The following is a 20,040-nucleotide window of genomic DNA, read 5'->3' as shown; positions in this document are numbered from 1 at the left end:
AATATCTGGCCTGGGCCAAAACCTAGAATTCCTTTGGACAGGTCAATGACCCAGTCAAGGGACCACCCTACAAAGGCATGATAACAGTCTAAGAAGGTAGGCTCATCTTAAGCCCCGTTAAAGAGATAGGAAGACTGATTAACATGTAATAAAATAATGTACCTTTCTTCTTAGAGTTCTTGCTATCTAATACAATAGTTTGCAGAGACATATTGTGGCTTCATAAGTCTGCCTACTTTCCTGAACTACTTGTTCAGAAAACTGTAATATTTCTAATTTGTTTTCCTATTTCTTTCAAAAGCTTGCTTTCCCTAACATTTTGACTTCTGTATTCTTTCCCTAAGGCTCCTCTGCCCACCCTTTGGCTGCTTGTCCACCATTTGGCTCACCTCTGTCCTGACTTGGATCTAAGGGAGCTTTTTGTCTCTCTCTGATGCTTCTTACTCTTCAATACAGCTGCTAGCCCTGGGGGGTTTCTTTTTGTTATTTGTTACTTTCTGCTTACTACTTTTTAGATTGTTGCTCTCTTATTTATTCTGAGGAAGCTTCTCACTGTTTATCTTGAGCTCACCTTGTAGATCTCACAGGCCTCAAACCCAGAGACACAAGGCCGCCTCTCCGCCCAAGCAATGACAGTAAAGGTGTGGACCTCTATGTGTAGCTGGAGGTGCCTTCAAAACTAATAACATTCTGCTGGAGCTTCATTTCACCATGTTCATAAAATACTTTACAAATAAAACTAAGAATCCCAAAATTGAGACCTGATTTCCCAGTATAACTTTCCTTAAATTTGACTGGTAAAGCTACACTTTATTTTTTTTGAGCAGATTAACCAACCATATTGTCATTTTGCTTGTCTTTCTTATGATATTCTTATCAATTATATGGCTCAGAAGATTTTCTTTGTTCTCTGATGGTGTTTTACATGTGTCTGTGATTTTTATACATTAACGAAATTAAGACAATGTGTATATATATTTAGTTAAGCATAATATGCCTCTTCATGTGGTTGGGTCATATCTAATCTGCTGGAAATTCTAATTAAACAAGTTGATTCTTCCCAAGTAAGAATAAGAAAGACTATTTGATGCTAGGAGATTGTTTGCTTTACAATGCTTTATCTGGGCTTTTATCCTGTCTTACCATACAAATTTTGCTTTGGTTCTCTGTCTCTTTCTCTCTGTCTATGTCTCTCTCAGTCTCTTTATCTCTGTGTCTTTCTCTCTATGTGTGTGTTTTTGTGTGTGCTTGTGTCTCTGTGTCTGTCTTTTTCTCTGTCTTACACATGTGTGCATACACACACACACACACACACACACACAATGTTCATTCTCATAATGGGAAGTATGCCAACACCCTAGGTGTTGGTATAAGTAAGGCTTTACAAAAATAGAATTGAGGATATACTATTAAAAATTGTCTGAGTTTCTGGACTTAGTTTTCTGCTATTGTTATGGTTAAGCATATGTTTTAACTGTGTCAGCATTGTCAGGACTCCTAATCAGTTTTAAAAGGGAAGGGCCTAGAAAGCCATCTAAATAATACGTTTAAGCACATTTATCAAACAAATAATTACAGTAAAACTGGTTGCTAAAAAAGTCATATGACAAAGGAAAAAAAAAGTGTAAAGGTGCAGTTAGTAATCATTTTCCAGCCTGAGGTATCTATGATTGGCAATTCTCTTTCCTCTGAAAAAGGCCCTCATTATTTCTTGTATCTGTAGAACTGAGATTGCTGAAAAGCAAAAACAAGAAGAAACAAACAAGAACAACAAACCACCACCATCACCACTCTACCTTCATCCTTGTGTTTAAACCAAAATGCATTTTGAGTTTCCAAGATGGTAGTATCTTCCTGTAAACCAGAGCTATTCCTGGGGAGCAGTGGGAGTGTTACACTGGTGATGAGTGGAGAGTCCCCATGAAGCTGGGAACACTTAGTTCCTAAAGTCTGATGAGGCGTCTTTCCCAGTAGATCTAACCTCTTTGTGCCAAGTGAAGAAATTAACCTGCATTGCCTAAAGAAATCATGATGCCCACTCCTGAAGTACTTTACTTGCAGGCCTGCTGGGTTCCCATCTCACTGCTATTTTGCTTCTTGTTCTATTAGGAGAGTTAAGACCTGTGGGACCCCAAAGGTGAGGAGCAAGTGCCATTCACAAGAAGGCACACTAGACACCGAAGGAACCAATTTATTTTTTCTAATTCATATAGATAAAACCTGGAGAATATGTGAATGTTAAGATACTACAAGTATAGAATAGTGATTTGAAGAATCAAATCTCCTAGCACAGGGACAGAGAAACAGTATGTATCAGTGCAGGTGGTAACTGCAGAAAGATTTTTGTGGGATTTGTTGTTGTTGTTCCTTTGGTTGAATTAAACACAGAACAAAATGTTTCCCAATTAAAATAAATACAAAAATGCTGACCTGCCTTTGTCCCATTGCAGAAAATGGTATTGAAAGGTTTAAAGAAATTGTATTTTACAGGAAAATTTCTGTAGTTCCTATTCACCCATCTATGTTGGGACAGTGTAAACACTGCTCACCATTCTTTTTGAAAACATACTTGGAAGGTGAAGTTCACCACCCAAGTGACCACTTTTCTATAGAGTATAATTTTAAATAGCTGTTGGCTTAGGAAATTTGAATATGATATAACTAATTGGATCTTTGAATGACAGAGGAATATGGAAATATTCTCAAAGTCAAAACAAGGCTTGAATTGTCACAATAAAGGTTTCTAATGAGAACAATAGAAATATTATGGCCATCAGACCTTAGTCATTGTTTAGGTGGTCCTCCTCCCAGAAACAAGATAGAAGAACCCAGCCTATAATATTAATATTAAAATTCACGTATACAAATAAAAGAATACCACTAAATTCTGACTTTACTTGTATAGATATGAAAGTTATATGTCAAACACAAGACTTAAAATGGAGAATCATCAACCTCATAAAATTCATGCACTTTGTGCCTATGTAGCCCCAAAACCTCTCGAATGAAGTGATAGATGAGACAATTTTGAGGAAGTACAACATTATATTTTTATATATTTACACCATTAGTCTTTCTCAACTGTCACCAAAGGGATTTGTAGTCCTTTAGTACTGTAACTATATATGAAGAAAATAATAATACTCAGCCATGTTGGTGACAGACAAGGGTTGTGAAGGGTCACTAGTTATAAAAGGGCCAAGTTGCTACTTCCTTCTCTAAGAAGCTCATGGAGCTTAGGTAATGTATGGAGTTTAACTCAGGAACTTTGTATTGTTGTGCCTATTCTCCCCACCTCTTCCTAATCTTGTCATTTTCACAGCCCCCAAAATTATAATTGAAACAGACAGCCTCAGTGGCTGGTAGAATCTCCAAATGGATTCCATGAATCATAGAACAAATTCCACTAATGTGAGAAAGATCAAGTGCAAACCAAAGTATAGCTTCACCCCAGAAAACACTACACCCAAAATAACAGTGAATTTCTGCAGTGCTTGCAATGATTAATGTCCACAAAGACTGAAAAGACATGGGGCTAGTGATTCTCAGGTTTCCATTCAACTTTTCTGTTTGGCCTGTGGAGAAGACAGATGGATTTTGGATAATGACAATGGATTATCATAAACTTAACAAGGTGGTGACTCCAATTGTAGCAACTACACCAGATGTGATTTCATTGCTAGAACAATTAGCATATCCCCTGGTACCTGGCATAAGCTATTTATATAGAAAACGCATGTTTTAGTGCTTTGGGAAAACTAACTAAATTAGCAGCTTGCAAGGCCAACAGAGCAAACCTACTATCATGTCTTCCGAGTATATTAAACCTCAAGTTCTTTATGATAATTAAGTTCATAGGAATTTTGATCATATTTTCCTTTATCAGACATCATAGCTGGATAATGTCTTACTGATTGGATATATAGGATACATGATAGCATGTATTCTAGACCTTTTATAATTTACTTATTAGGAGAATGTGATATAAATGTGGAAAAAAGTTAAAAGACTTCCACTTCATTGAAATTTCTGCTGGCATGGGAGCATAATGACATATTTTAGATTAAAATTATACCAATGTATATGTTCTTCTCACCCCAAAACAATGGCATGGAACATATTTAGCCTTCTTGGTTGTTGAAAGGAACACATTCCATCTTTCACTGTTGTTTTCCCTAATTACTGGGAAAACTATCAAGTGTCTGATTGCTTGTTTATGTGTTAGGTTTCTGTTTGTTTTGTGTGTGTGTGTGTGTGTGTGTGTGTGTGTGTGTTTTAATTATGCTGGAATTTTAAATGACTTCTGCATAGCCATATTTTGACATCCTATTCTATACTTGGTACAGTGTGGGTAGCCTATGGAGCTTTGTATGGTGGAGCCTGTAGGGGTGAAACTTGGAGAATAATTACCAATCATCTGTGTTCTCTTTTTTATGATTAAACATAATATACTGACAACCTGCTGAAAATCCCTGACATCATGAGCTTTAACAGTACTCTGTACTGTGAACAGAGAGGTCTACCATGTTTTGCCAGCAAAATGAGCAGAAACGCCAGAAACCATGAGCTAATATTTCCTGTCTTGAGCCATTTTTGTCAGTACTTAGCGGACAATGTTAGATAATACAAAATACAAGTAAAGGGCAAAAAAGAAGACTTTCAAGCAAGCCAATTTTTTTTTTACTTAAGCCATTCAGAAGTGAGGGTATATTCATAGAGCAGATACAATGGTGCTTGAATACTCAGTAGCTTAAAAGAACTGATTTGGGCTCTAGTTGGTCCCTATGGATAGTCTGCAGCTACATCAACCATGAAGATTTTAATGCAAAGCCCTATTTTCTCTATGAATATGTACCCTAATGTTGAAAGAAGCCATGTTTTAGACATTTACCTGACAAATAGCAAGGTGTGTGAATTGAGACATGAAAATTTTTTTCTGGGAATGTCACACGTATGTTTAATGTATTTTGATCAATTCTGTTACTATCTCTTATTTTCCAATTCTTATATCCCACCATTTTTCTTTCTCTCTCTCAAACTCAGTGAGTTTATTTAGTGCTTCTTACATGTACTTGGGTTTGGGATAATCCACTGAAGTATAATCCTTTTAGAGGCTATATCCCTACAGAAAATTGACTCGCTCTTCCCAGGGATCATCTATTGCAAATAGTTTCTCAGCTAGAGGTGGGCTTCCTGGTCCACTTCCCTATCTGTTATAAATTTCTGTCATAGTATCCACCTGCTGTAAAAAAAAACAAAAAACAAAAAACAAAAAAACTTTTTTGAAGACAGGTAAAGGCTGCGTTTAAGAATATAGATACAAGATTAAAATGTGGACAACATTATACAGTTAGAAATTAGGCAAATGGCAGTAGTAGATTATTCTTTAAAGTCCATAAACTTCCAAGTACTAAGTAGTTAGTTGGCTAGGTTTAAAATGCCAGACATTAATTCTCTCCTATTGAAAAGAATTCAAGACCAATAGGACATTGTTTTGTTACTCCCAAGGTAAAAGTCCCTTGATTGCACCATTGGAGATATTGTGTGGTTCTGGCCATTCTGTGGTCTACAGGCTTTATATCTTGACTGAATTATTGAATGCTGTCCTTCCTTGGCAACTTTCATAACATCTTCTGAAACTATGATAACTAATTTTCAGGGAGGAATTTTTTGGGTCAGGTATAGTTCCTTCAAGTCCTTTGTCTGAGGTGTGTGGTGTTATCAAACAATATAGTACTATAGTGAAGCCCTGAGAGACGATGTAAGGAGTGGCAATAGCCTGCATTTTGGAGGAATTCTCTTAGACTTCTAGGATAAACAACCCAAAGGGAGGCTTTCTTTCTTTTTCACTGATTTTTTTTTTTTTTTGCTCTTCGATAGACTATTAAACACAAGTTTCATAATTCTATTAAAATGTTTATATGTGTATACACATAAATTATATACAAAGTATAATTATTTGTAATAACCATGGGTTAATGATTCCCTATTTTGTATTCAAAAATCCTTAAAGTAATTTAGCTCTTCCCATTTCTTTGTATTATCTTCTCTTTGGCTTTAATGTCCTATATCTTGTTGTTTTTGCCCTGCCCCCATTCCTGGTACAAGTAGCCTGTTAGGCCCCTTGTCTAGAGATCCTTTTGTCCCCCATGAATACATGTTCTTCTTTACTTGCCCATGTTATGTGGTTACTCCAGGTCACATATACTCTCCTCTAAATCTTTAGACCTGAGGAAACAAGTAGGAAAGAACAGGCCCTGATGTTCCTGTCTGTGCATCGTTTTCTCACTCTGCATATTTTCCAGGTCTATCTATGTATAAATTTTATTTTTGATGTATCACAATATACTTTAATTGTGAATACAAACCACATTTTCACTATCCATCAGTTGAAGATTTTTTTTTGTTTCATAGCTATTATGAATAAAGCAACAATCAAAATAGGTGAACAACTATTTCTGCAGTAGGATATTCGTTCTCTGGGGGCATACATCTAGAATTATTATAGATGGTAATATGCTAATTCTACTTTTAGATTTTGGAGAATGCTTCTCACTGATAAACACAGTGGCTTTACCAGTATGAAATCTCGCCAAGGAGGATTCACTTTTCTCTACGTTCTCATTACCTTACACTCTTCTGGGTTAAAAGGCTTTTATTTGTTCTTATATATAAGCTAGCTGTATCATATTAAGTATATATGTATGACTTTGTTAAGTTGTCAGTATAAATGATATTCTATCCATTTATGGTATTTTTGTGATTTTTATCCATTAAAAAATTGGGTTCACCAGCCAAGGACAATACAGGCCGTAAACTTCAAACCCCTACCCAGATCTAGTCAATGGACAGGACATTCTCCACAGTTGAGTGGAGAGTGGGGTCTGACTTTCACACGTACTCTGGTGCCTCATACTTTACCATGTCTCCTGAATGGGGAGACCTGGTGACACTCAGAGGAAGGATAGCAGGCTACCAAGAAGAGACTTGATACCCTATGAGCATATACAGGGAGAGGAAGTCCTACTCAGTCACAATCATAGGGGAGGGGAGTAAGGGGAAAATGGGAGGGAGGGAAGAATGGGAGAATACAAGGGATGGGAGAAGCATTGAGATATAACAAGAATAAATTAATAAAAAAAGAAAAATAGAAAAAAAATTGGGTTCACATTCTGAGTATATGAAAATATGGCTACTTACAATCAATGTGGTCTTTGAAGGCTCAAGGCTTATAAAAACTCATTGCATTCTACCTTTTTTAAAATAGAAATAATTTTTCAATATTCATTTTAGGTTCTTTCACACCTGTGAAGTCTTTCTTGAATTTCTTAATGTACTGTATATAATCATATCCTTTACAGTATCTTCAAGAATCTGTCTGTTGTACTAATACAAAAAATACTAACATTTTACAATTTGAGAAAAAATTAGCATAATGAAAATGAATTATTTCACCTACACCACAAGTTTTAGAATTTATTGGATGTTCATATTGCCTGATTTATAAAACCTTGGTTTTCTTATGTTTAACACACAGGTACTAATAAAATCCTTCATAATTCTATTTTGAAGGTTATGCACGTTTATCTGTGCAAAGCAATTAAAAATGTGCCCAAAGGAAGTATTTAATAAATTTTACCTGTTATAATTACAACCCAGGGACCTTCATATTTCCATTTATTCCCATGAGGGTTAATACTGTCTCAAGTTATAATACATTCTGCATCAAAAATATGTTGGGAAAATGTGATGCATCTGAAAGTAGAGTCTACATATGATTGAATTTTATAAATTTCTTTAGGAAAATATAAACTTATAAATACTGTTAGCTGTAGTCATCTCTATTGTTAAAATGACAAGTCAATGATTTATGTAAGATTAAATGGGTAGTGTTTTCTAGATACATAGGCCAAGACTATGTCAAAACTGTTTTATAGGCATCTAGTTACTTCTACTTGTACATATCCAAGTAATTACTTGTCAATATTCATATGTTTATATTTTTTTGTTCTTATTATTTCTCTTTCTTTTTGCTTGTGCTTTATTGGATAAAACTGAAAAATGTATTCAGTAGTTAAAACTGATATTTATATTATATTACAAAACTAATCTGATACCTAAACTAGTTGCTTTACTAAACTAAAACCTTAATTTTTGAGAGAAGGACTGACATTTTCCTTGGATATTCCTCTACCTATTTGCATAGAGTGAATCTAATATTAATCATAAACTATGCCATAATATGATTCTTCTTTAAGAGGTGCTAAATTTGGAATTAAAATCTAAGGTTTAAATAAAATAAAAGAAAATAAAATCAAAGATTGTCAATGACAATGGCATCTAAGCCATGCCAGCTTTCACGTGACTAGATTTCATTAGGCCATATGTGGGTATAGATATATAAAACCTAATAACTCTCTACACAGACAATTTTCAACAGAAGAGATCTAATAATCATGTTTTTCTTTTATGTTTTTCTAAAGAGAAACAGAATAACAAATCTGAAACTCATTGACAGTATTCTACCTACTTCTGTGCTTGGTGTTTTCCATTTTCTTTAGTCCTGATGTCTGTATTTTTTATACTAATAAACCTTTCTATAAGCAGTTGAAAAGCCTACCTTAGGAAGAAAAGGAATGTAAATATATTTGTGTCTGTTTACACATATGCATACAATGTCCTGAATTAGTCTCAGTGTTGTCATAATTCTATTCCCAAACCCAGAGGCATCAACATAGAGTTAATTAAACTTTAATTAGTTTTCTTGTGGAAAATAAATCTTGTCAACTGGTGTTTCATTTCATTAGAAATGCATCTTGGTATGAGAAACATGTGTTCTTGCCAATCATGTGTATTACCAATGTGAAATCACATAACTATAGAAAACAGTGAGATTAAGATGCAATAAATTGAATATTAGGCATACTCATTTTGAATCCAAATTATAAATAATTTATCCTTCAGTCAAATAATTGAATTCCATGCTGTCATAAAATTCCAAAAGGGAGATTCTAAGTTATCAAGGAATAGTTTATAAAACCAAATCCCTTCATTCTTTTATTTGTATTCATGGGAGGTGATACTTTACAGGGACAAATAATCATAAATTTTCCTACAGATTTTTACTTTATCATCTCCAGCCTGGTTACTAAAAGATACTCATCTGACTCAGTCAAAGAAAAATAAAAGAATATGATGGTCTCTTCAGTCTTTTGATAAAAAAAAATTCAGGCAATGTTAAAAAGAATAAGCAGAGCTAAAAATAATTGATGTTTGAATGCCATACAGTTACACGTATGAAGCCGATGGGCTGATTGGTCCCCTAACAGTTGGAGTAGGGGATGTATCTGGCTTGGGCTATATTGCCTCCCTCTGGGTCCCATATCCCTATCTGTGCTGCCTTTTCTTGCCTCAGTGAAAGAGGAGACACTTAGTTTTTATGTAACTTAATGTGCCAGGGTGGATTGGTACCCAGGGTGAAGGATTTTGAGGGAAAGGAAGATGGGTGAGTGGGTGGGAGGGTGGGACTGGGAGGAGATGAGGGAGTGGCATTGACATTGGGATGTAAAATGAACAAATAAACAAATAAATGAAGATGAAAGAATAAAAAGAAAATCCTAAAAATAATTCATACAATAAAACCAATGGTGTATGTCACTTCAGATTATGTAAAAAAATATTAGGATATGAGTAATTTTGCATCCACTTTACTCATGCTGAATTTATAATAAATGATTATTTATTATACAATCTTTAAAAAAAGAAGGAAGCCATATTCTTCTTTCATTACTTTGAATTTCTAATTCTGTAAAATAAATAAATAAATAAAACAAATGTAAGAACACCACATGAAATTATCTTAGCCTAAAATATTTGTATAAATTGTTAGGATTATATGATAGCATTGAGGAATCATAGAAGAAGTCTCTGAAAGTTACTACTTCAAAAGTATATGATAGTCTTCCTGTGGCTAGTGCTAATGTAAACACTGACTGTAACTTATTCTGAATTGCACTCCTTAGTCTTCAGTGTCTCTCTGCCTTATTCCAATATCTTTCATGTTCTATTCAGCTTACCATTTTTTGGATTGCTTAGAGTAATAACAACCAATTTTCATGACTTTTACACTTAGTTTCAAATTATTTTACTGCTGTTTTTGTAACTTCTGTTTGCAGTTTTGCTTTAAACTATGTGCATGTCTTTCTATCAACAGATTGTAGTAATACCTTTATGCATTTATATATGTGTGTGGAGTGATAATACTCAAAGAGACAACAAATTTAAGATGGAGTGAGGGACAACATAGAGAGTTGAGGGAGAAATACATAATTATATTTTAATTAAAATATAAAATCAAATTAACAGTATTTCTAAAATTAAGAATTCACACAGTCAAATTTTTCCCTTAGAATAACATACTTTTTGTATATTCTGAGGTGGTTAAAACTATAACAAAAAATAAGCAGAAATATTTATGTAATTGCTAGACTTTGATGGTTAACAAAAAAAGTCTTGTATAGATTCTCCAAACTTTTAAATTTTTTTCGAGTTATTTCTTCAAAAGCAGGGGTGTGAGAGAGGCAGTCAAGGTTCACAGAGGAAAACATGGCCATCAAGGGAACAGCTCTCTGGCCTGCGTGAAGACTTAATATTTCAGTTCAGTGGTCAGTCACTTGGGCTATGGACTACTCTACAGGAAACAAGGAAGACTTGTAAGAAGGAAGAGGTGTTCCTCATACACCATGCTGTCACCAGCTCAGTCCCCAAAAACCGATCTGAGGGTGCCTGAGGGTTGGCTGTTTGCCCACTGTTCTCAGAATGGGAAGGGTTTTTTTTTTGTTGTTGTTGTTGTTTTGTTTTGTTTTGTTTTTAACCTTTTTCAGTTTCTTTTTGCCAGTATATATGCTCTATAGTGCTCAGGCTTCCTAACTGTTCACTAAAGCCCCTTCTTACCATGTGATTGTTGCCATGTGACCTATCTCCTTGTCAATAGTCCAAAACACATGATACGTTTTAGCTTAGTTTGCCTTGCTCTGTTTATTTGTTTACTACTTCTCTTTTCTCCTGCATTCTTCTATGTAGCTGCTCCACTGCTGAGATTCACTGATGGTCTGCTTTAGGCTGCTTTTTATTTTAAACTCTAATAAAATTATACCTGGACTAAAACAAAACAAAAAAAAAATCAGTAAAAAAAAAAGTGTACTGTGACAGCCAAAGAGATGGCTTAACAGGTATCCTGCCAAGCACAGTGACCTAAGTTACACCCCTGAAACCTACAGGGTGGACAGAGGAAGGAGCCTCACCCAAAATGTCCTCTGAGCTCTACTTATACTCTTCGGTACTTGTGCCTCAGAGAGAGAGAGAGAGACACATATCTAATAAATCAATTAAAAACTCAGAGAACTGCTGCTGGGAAATAAACTCTATGAATATGTCACATTTTAAAGGGATAGCACTAGGGACATGGCATGATTATGAAGGAACGCAAATATCAAGTTTTACAGTTATATAGTCTTGAAAACCTGTTCTTCAGCCTGGGAATGGAAAACAATTATAGATTGTCTGTGAAGAGTAATGCACTATCCCTGTACTTTTAATGTAATTTAAGAATTTTAAATTCCTGTCATAAAAACTGGAAAGAAAATATAAACTATTTTACCAAAATAATGCGGGAAATTGACAATAAAAGCAAAGAGGAGAGAAAGGGATATTGCAAGGCTTACCCAGGCCAGAGTCTGTTGAATTTCAATTACAATGTCTAGTCATTGGTTTATTCAACTCCTGTGTAAACCATCCATACACAAAACACCATTCATACTCCCCCTTTCTATCAAGTGGTTGTCAAAAGAAATGAGTCATTACCTTTCCCACATATTGAGGTTCGGAGCCCATGTATTCTTCCAGCACAAAAAACTGATTCCATACCCAGCCACGTTTAACTCGTTGGAAATGGGATCGCCTGCCTGGCAGGTGGATGACATTTTCTTTTGGTTCTGTGGCTAAAGTCTGTTGAGGCTGTGGCTGAAGTGGTGTTAGGAGACCTCCATCAAACAGGATCCAGAGAAGCAAGTATAAAGAGTTTCTTGTAAGCATTGGCAAAGTCTTTCTCCTACAACAGAGTAATAAATACTCTAGTAGTTAATGTTGGGTCCTGGGATCCAGGTTTGAGGTGTGTATGGCTGTGACCACGGAGCTCTCTGCTTTAGTGTAGCAACGATAATTCACACATTGATGCTTTGGAAGCTTCTGCTTTATGGCATTCCATCTAAGGAGACCTATAAAATAGATTAACAAACATACATAAAGTACACGAAACTTCATGGCAACTGGCATAGAAACAAATTAAGCTATCCAAACATCTACTAATGTTAAGAAACAAAACAAAACAGGAGGAAAGTGTTCTAAAATGATTAATTAGTGAATGATTGATCCTCTTCAACCTGTTACAGTTTGGATTAATCACATCAAGCTTATACATTCTTAAAAAGTGTCAATTACAATGAAGCAAAGGGTATATTACAAACAAAAATAATACCCATTTACATTTAATGATCATCCTAAAAAGATAATGTATGACCATTGTAAAACTGGTGTTTTGTGTTAGAGTACCATTTGTAGTTCATCCTTCTGAATATAATTGTTTCTGTACAACTATCCTGTGCATTTTAAATTTAAAGCATCTTAAATATTCCTGCTGGTATGCAACAGACAATGTCAATCCTATTCTATCGGAAGGAATTCTCATGATAAGGGTCTTTAAAACTTCACAATGTACTCTGGTGCCCCATATTTGACCACTTCCTCTTGGTGGGGAGGCCTGGTAGCACTCAGAGAAAGGATAAGCAGGCTACCAAGATGAGACCTGATAGGATGTGGTGGGGGAGGGGAGGTCCCCTTCTGTCACAGACTTAGTGGAAAGAAATAGGATGAAAGAGAGAGGGGGGGAGGAATGGGAAGATACAAGTGAAGGGATAACAATTGAAATGTAATCTGAATAAATTAATAAAATAAAAAAAATAGAAATATCTTTTGAAATTCCATTGATCTTGAAGGTAATCAAATAAAAAGGAATGGTTTACTGCAATGGAAATGAATGATAGAGAATCACACCGTTTCCCAACCTTATATTCAAAACAAAAGATTTCCCTATATTTTGCATATAAAAAACACTGAATGTGTGAGGCGTATTTTATATACATTGCATGTCTCAGAGGGGAAAAATGGAGTTCTGTTGAATTAACAGTCAACTCTACATTAACTGAAAGGAGCTTGTAACACTTTCTTGTAATAAGTAGTTTTGGGAATGGGAAATGTTCAGTAAGTAAAATGTCTCCTAATCAAAAGTGAGGACATGTGTTCACACCCCTACAATCCTCACAAAAACTGCTTCTGGTAACTTTGTCTTATAACCTAAGAATTTGGGTGACAAAGGGTGGCAGGAAGGCAGATACCTGAACAGATAATGTAACCATAATGGAAAGTCCTAGATTTTGTACTTCTGCATACATACATAAAGTTCACACACACACACACACACACACACACACACACACACACACACACACACATGCACACGTGCAAATGCAAATGCACACAATCAAAATAAAGGAAAATAAATAAATGCAATATGCATTTTAATATAATAGTATTTGTCTAACTATAATAGATAAACATTGGCATTAAGAAAGACAATTTTTCATAGAGTATCAAGTCTCTTCTTGGTAATCTGCTATCCTTCCTCTGAGTGCCACCAGGTCTCCCCATCCAGGGGTCATGGTCAAATATGAGGTACCAGAGTACGTGTGAAAGTCATACCTCATTCTCCACTCAACTGTGAAGAACGTCCTGTCTATGACCATATAAAGGGGGAGGAAGTCCCCCTCAGTCACAGTCATAGGGGAGCGGAGTAAGGGGAAAATGGGAGGGAAGGAGGAATAGGCGGATACAAGGGATGGGATAACCATTGAGATGTAATATGAATAAATTAATAAAAAATTTCAAAAAAAAAGAAAGACAAATTATTTCCTCCAGTTAAAGCAGAAACAGGAGGCAAAGACACAAAAATGAATAAGTAAAAGAGACCAATAATACCCTGGTGAAAACATATAGAGCACATTCTAAATAAATGTATAGCAGCAGTCCTAAATTTTGAAACAAGATATTTGGCTTAGTCAGGGGAGTTTTGGATTACGTTCTGTAATATAATGTATAACATGTACATACATAGGTAGTAGATACGGAAAGAGAAAGACAATTTTTCAGTCAGTCCACTGTAATTTAGCCTCAAACATATTCAATTTGGATGATTTTGCACTGTCAAATGTACTACTCAGAAATGCTCTAATTTAAACACTGAATGTGGGAAGAAGCTACTCTGATGAGATAGGACAGGAGGTAGGTAGTGCCTAAGAGATCTCCTCTGAGAGTAATATAAGCAGAAAAGGAGCAGGATATTTGCTTGAAGTGTAGGAAGTACTTATTAAAATGTGAACTCTTTTTAACTACATACAGTTTATATATAGCTTTAATTACTTCATTCAAAATATATGTGTTTATTACTTGTTAAGATAATGTTACAATTATTTAGATACATTGTAACGTATATGTCTACTATATTTTTGTTTACTTTTAGTGTTGTTGTAAGTTTGGTTACTAGAAAATTATGTTAGGTACACAGCTCACATGTGTGGTTTATATTATTTTGCGATGGGTACTACTACTTAATAAAGAGGTTAACAGAAAATAATGGTTTTATTTTTTTTTTATATTTGGCCTTTTAAGACACTTTCTTTGTGTAGCCTTACCTATGCTGAACTCCCTCGTTAGACTTTGTTGGCCTGGAACTCCCAGTGATCCACCTGCTGTGCCTCCTTGAGTACTGGCATTAAGGTCATGTCTAGATGTTTGATTTAATTCTTAATATTCAAAGTCATATCCATAGCGTGGACTACATCATATCTACATCATATCCATTAGCAATGTGGTGAACCTTTCTTTCTAGTTTTATTTGCTTGATAAGGCTAAAAGGTATATTTATTTCACACATTTTCAAAGATTCTCTCTCTCTCTCTCTCTCTCTCTCTCTCTCTATATATATATATATATATATATATATATATATATATATATATATATATTCATTCAAACAATAAAAGAATATACTGCTGTATTTGTTATACTACTCACCAGTTGATTCAGTTTTTACATCCTTGCTATGTTGACAGGTATACACATAATCTTATGAACTTCTATTAACGTACTATTTTAATATAAGTTTTTTCCAATATCACAGTTATTAACTCATATTATATTATAGTTCACAGTCATGAATGCAGCCAATATAGACCACTCTGACCTTGAATTAAAGCCCTTTATTTTAATATTAATACTATCAAAGGAACAGTTTTTAAATTTTATTTTATTAATTTATTCATATTACATCTCAATGGTTATCCCACCCGTTGTATCCTCCTACTCTTCCCTCCCTCCCATTTTTCCCCTTACTCCCCTCCCCTATGACTGTGCCTGAGGGGGACTTCCTCCTCCTTTATATGCTCACAGGGTATCAAGTCTCTTCTTGGTAGCCTGCTATCTTTCCTCTGAGTGCCACCAGGTCTCCCCCTCCAGGGGACTTGGTCAAATATGAGGCACCAGAGTACGTGTGAAAGTCAGTCCCCACGCTCTCCGCTCAACTGTGGAGAATATCCTGTCCATTGGTTAGATCTGGGTAGGAGTTTCAAGTTTACTGCCTGTATTGTACTTGGCTGGGTCCCGCTCAAAGGAACATTTATATGGTTATACCTCCTCATTCTTTGGCGCGTACTATTTAGAGAAGGGATGCTATGAAATAGAAGTCGTACCTTCTTTCAAACATTTCTTCTCCAGAATTTAATGTATTCTAACAGTGACCCTTTGTGGATACCTTGGCTGAAGAAGTAATATTGTAAGAAGAGATATAATTATTTACTTCTCTATGTGGCAAGCACTGTTTAAACTCCTGGGCTTGAAGGGACTTCCATTTGTCCCACACCTTTAAGTCCCGTGCATCTTCGTGTTGTGAGAGAAGCTATGAGGGGCAGTCAGAGGTATCTGGAAGTCGGGCTCACTCTTAGTTGCATAGAGGGTTCAAGGTAGAAGTAAATTTTTTTTGTAGGAGAATCTTTCACAAAACAAAGCCACAGCAACAATAAAAAAAAACACTGAAATGCTTCCTCTCTATTTTTACCAAAGGAGTGAAATCTAACTTCTAACAAATGTCCCTGTCCCAGCCTAGGCATTGATGTGGTATACCACAAACTTTCTTCTTCCCTTGCAAAACTTTTACCATTAAAACCTCATTTCCTAAACATATATTTGAATATACAATGTGTCTGTAACACAGAACTAGTAGAGACCAAATTTCTTTCCTCTTGGGGAATGACAACTTAGTCTCTTCATATGTATCTGTCCTTTGTCTCTCAGATTTCTATAAAATAAAAGATGGTCATGGGCACTATGGGGAGACAATCGGACATCTTACCTCTTTAGCTAAAATATAAGTAAACCAACGTCCCTCTTTGGATATATTTGGAAATTGAGATGGGAAGATGCTCTATTATTGGTCCTGGTAGTTGTCCATTAAGTTTGGATAATTTACTTACTGAGAGATCATTGCTAGTCTTTGAAAATATACTGTGTGCTACCCAGTGCTACTTATTGTATATCTGCAGGTAGATGTTTAACTACTGACATTTCATAGAAGAGAGTATGTAGTATAAGAGTTAAGCCTGTAGCCATAATCAAAGAGTAGAAGCCCATAAACAGGATTTATCTGAGCAGAGTAATGCTCGACTTCTCACCCTTCAATATTACACTATTTTGATGATTTGTTAATTAATAAGAAAACTGTTTGAATAAAAAAGAGGTTAAACTACATTCAACACAGAATACTTGCTTAAAAGCCTACCCAAATTGTTTCCATAAAACTGAGCAGACATTGATAACTGCACACCTTAGCTTCTCATGAGCTCATTCCATTCTTCTAAAAAAGATAGATCACCAAGCAATCAGGTTAATACACACACTTCGAAGGGAAAAGATCTTGTACTCCCAACTTTCACCTTTGGGATGCTTAATTCAACTTGACAGTAGTGGTGAGTTCCCACAATTCAAAAATGGCTACCAATTCTCAAAGGTCTCCAAACAGCTCAGCTAATCAGCCCCGCAAGGTTCCGAAAGACTGCTTAGACCTGAAGTAACTTTGGCACAGAGGAGATAAGGTCATTTCCAGCTGTGCCTGGCTTCTTTGCAGCTAACCCAAAATGTGAAAGCAGTTCTGGGGTCAGAGATGTGAGTTCACAGCCTGTGTGACCTCCCTGACAGCTGAAGAATTTACTAAGGATGATCTCCAGACTTGGAGTCATTAAAAATAAATAAATAGATTAATTAAATAATTAATAGAAAGACAGACTGTGAAGTAAGACCCAATCATGTCACAGTTTTTGTACTAAGTAACTGTCAAGTGGACTATAGAAATATCATAGGTATGGTTCTTTTATGTGTAGTGCTATATGAAAGCATATGCAGTTGTTTTTAAATTTCATTCAGTTAGAACATGTGCACAAATACCTTCAAAACTGATCTCATTGTTTTATGATTATAAAATCCATCTGAATTCATTCTAAGTTTATGGTCCTCCAGTTAGCAAATGAACCTTTATTTCTAGTGTATGTTGACACTCCCAGGAAGTTCCTTTCTCTGGGTCAGATTTCCGAGCCGTGACGGTTTTAAAACACCAGATAACACAGATGATGGAGAGAGTCTGTTTTGTTTGATTTGGTTTTGTTGCTTTCCTAATGGTGGTGGTGGTGGTATGTGTGTGTGTGTGTGTGTGTGTGTGTGTGTGTGTGTGTGTGCATGTGCGCCTGCGTGTGTATGTATGTGTGTGTGTGTGTGAGAGTGTGTGTGTGTGTGTGTGTGTGTGTGTGTGTGTGTGTGTGTAGATTTTAGTGGAATTGGAAACAATTTCTGATGGCATCAACCATAGCTTAATATAAGAAAAAAAATATCAAGCTATCAACATGAGTAATATTTTCCCTTTTACCAAAGGTGTCTCGATAAAAGTATTAGCAGACCTATTTTGAACTATAAGCATCTTATGAAAGCCTAGGATGCTTAGATGAGACATAATCTTTATAAAGGGCACTGCCACAGGTGTGCTTTATCCCATGTGCCAAATCTCACATACACTGTTTAAAAATGTATGCTTGTCTATTATTCTTAATCTTGTTTAAAGCCAGAATGGCTTGCAGAAGATTTCTGTGGCCTGGTGTGAGTCTAGGGAGTCAAACATTCCTTTTAGCAGAGAGAAAGTTTGAAAACAAAATCATATATCAGAACAGGGGAGGCTGTATATGAAACATACTGACAATAACACATTCTTAAACTCTGACTCCAGAGCCTACAGAGACTTCAGGACTTTACTTCCTTCCTTGATAAAGGACTAACTTCCTATAAATTACAGTGAAAATGCTCACCCCATAGGGAAGAATTTGTTAAGATCAATTTTCAACACAATTCTAGACTATTTGTAGATTTTGAATACTGCTCATCATTAGGTAACTAGGCACTGATGAATAATACAAAACTTACTAGTTTGTTGTCTCTGTTACATAAGGATTGTATAGAATTATTTTTCAGACACTTAAAATTACAAATAAAGAGTAATTTTTTTATCTTTTCTTGTAATAAATGCCTTTTTAATTTGCATGCAATAGTAACTGGAAGTGAAACTTATTAAAACTTAACATAAATGGAGAAATAATACTTTCTTTGTCAAAATCTGGCAAGAAAAGTATTATAATCTTGAAATTATGCAAATGTCAACCATAACGCTAAATTTTTTTCATGCTACTCTTTGCTTTAAAATATAACAAAAATGTGATTTAATTTCTTAAAATACGTTATCTGTGTACTGTTTTATTCAGATATAAATAAAAAGAGTAAACTTAAAATTTCAAGGAAAATCCAATAATTTAAGAATGTTACTGACAAAATACTGTTTGAAGATTTTAACTTGTATATTTATGGAAATATTTACTTTACATTCTCACATTAAGTTTGCACTTGGATTAATTTAAGGTGCTAACAATACACCGAACACTACTGGGCTTGAATTAACACACACTAGAAGGGAACTGAGTGAGATAATTGAGGGAGCAAAACCTTAACTCTTTTGTCGTAAGAATAGAAGTAGATAAAAGGTGTAGCTAATTTTTATTGAAATTTTGACAGTACTAAAATTTCTTTTAAAAAGTAGTAAAGTATACCTGTTCAAGTACTCTAGCATTTACACAGAGAAAATTTGCTACAGGTTAGAATAAAAGATAAAAGCAAGGAAAAAGCTCGCTTGGATGGACAGACAGCCCTCACTCTAGATCTTGATTTCTATGGAGCAAGCTTCCCTGCTCCTCTATGGGCCATGGAAAACTGTGAGTGAATTACATTTCTTCTAGCTGAAATTATATCACTTTCTCCGATGACCCAATCATGTCTCGTCTCCTTTTTCACTTTTTATAGGATTTGAAGATATTTTTACCCATGGCAGAAAAGCAGAAGTGTTGTTTGAGTAAATCATCCCGTAGATAAAAGCCAGAGCTGATTTTAAATGACTTGTAATATCAGAGTCATGATTTGGATCAAACTGAGTATTAAGATTGTTCAAACTACTAGGCAAATCAAGTGGCCTGTTATGACCCACAGGATTCTTTTGAAGTGGAGCTAAGAGAGAGCTCCCTTTTGAATGGGTTGATGTACAGTTCTTGGCTTGCATTTGAGGGACGCCTTTCTGGTTGTTGGCTTGCAGTGATGTGTCCTGTTCTCTCTCTAGGTGCAAGGCAGATGTGATAGTGGACTTTTCTGTATTGTATACCATCCATTTGAGAGTTTCGCAATAAAATCAGACTGGACCCTTCAGAAGCACACTGGTCTACAGGTCAGAGAACTAACGTTTGCGTTGAGGATGCATGAGACAGGGAAGAGAGGAGACATGGTGACAACTGA

General features: G+C 35.4%; 1 protein-coding gene across 1 annotated transcript in view; it reads right to left on the bottom strand.

The window, feature by feature from the left end:
- The window catches only part of Cdh12 (cadherin 12), a 293,116-nt gene extending 280,987 nt beyond the window's left edge, over nt 1–12,129 (bottom strand). The window contains exon 1 of the mRNA XM_051150994.1: nt 11,863–12,129. Coding sequence (XP_051006951.1) covers nt 11,863–12,093 — 231 coding nt within the window. The 5' untranslated portion in view covers nt 12,094–12,129. The remainder of the gene's footprint in view (nt 1–11,862) is intronic.
- Nucleotides 12,130–20,040: the final 7,911 nt, after the last annotated feature.

Source organism: Acomys russatus, chromosome 9 (genome assembly GCF_903995435.1).
Source record: "Acomys russatus chromosome 9, mAcoRus1.1, whole genome shotgun sequence".
Taxonomy (NCBI): Eukaryota; Metazoa; Chordata; class Mammalia; order Rodentia; family Muridae; genus Acomys; species Acomys russatus.
The sequence above is the reverse complement of the archived record's forward strand: the minus strand, read 5'-3'. Positions and strand labels throughout refer to the sequence as shown.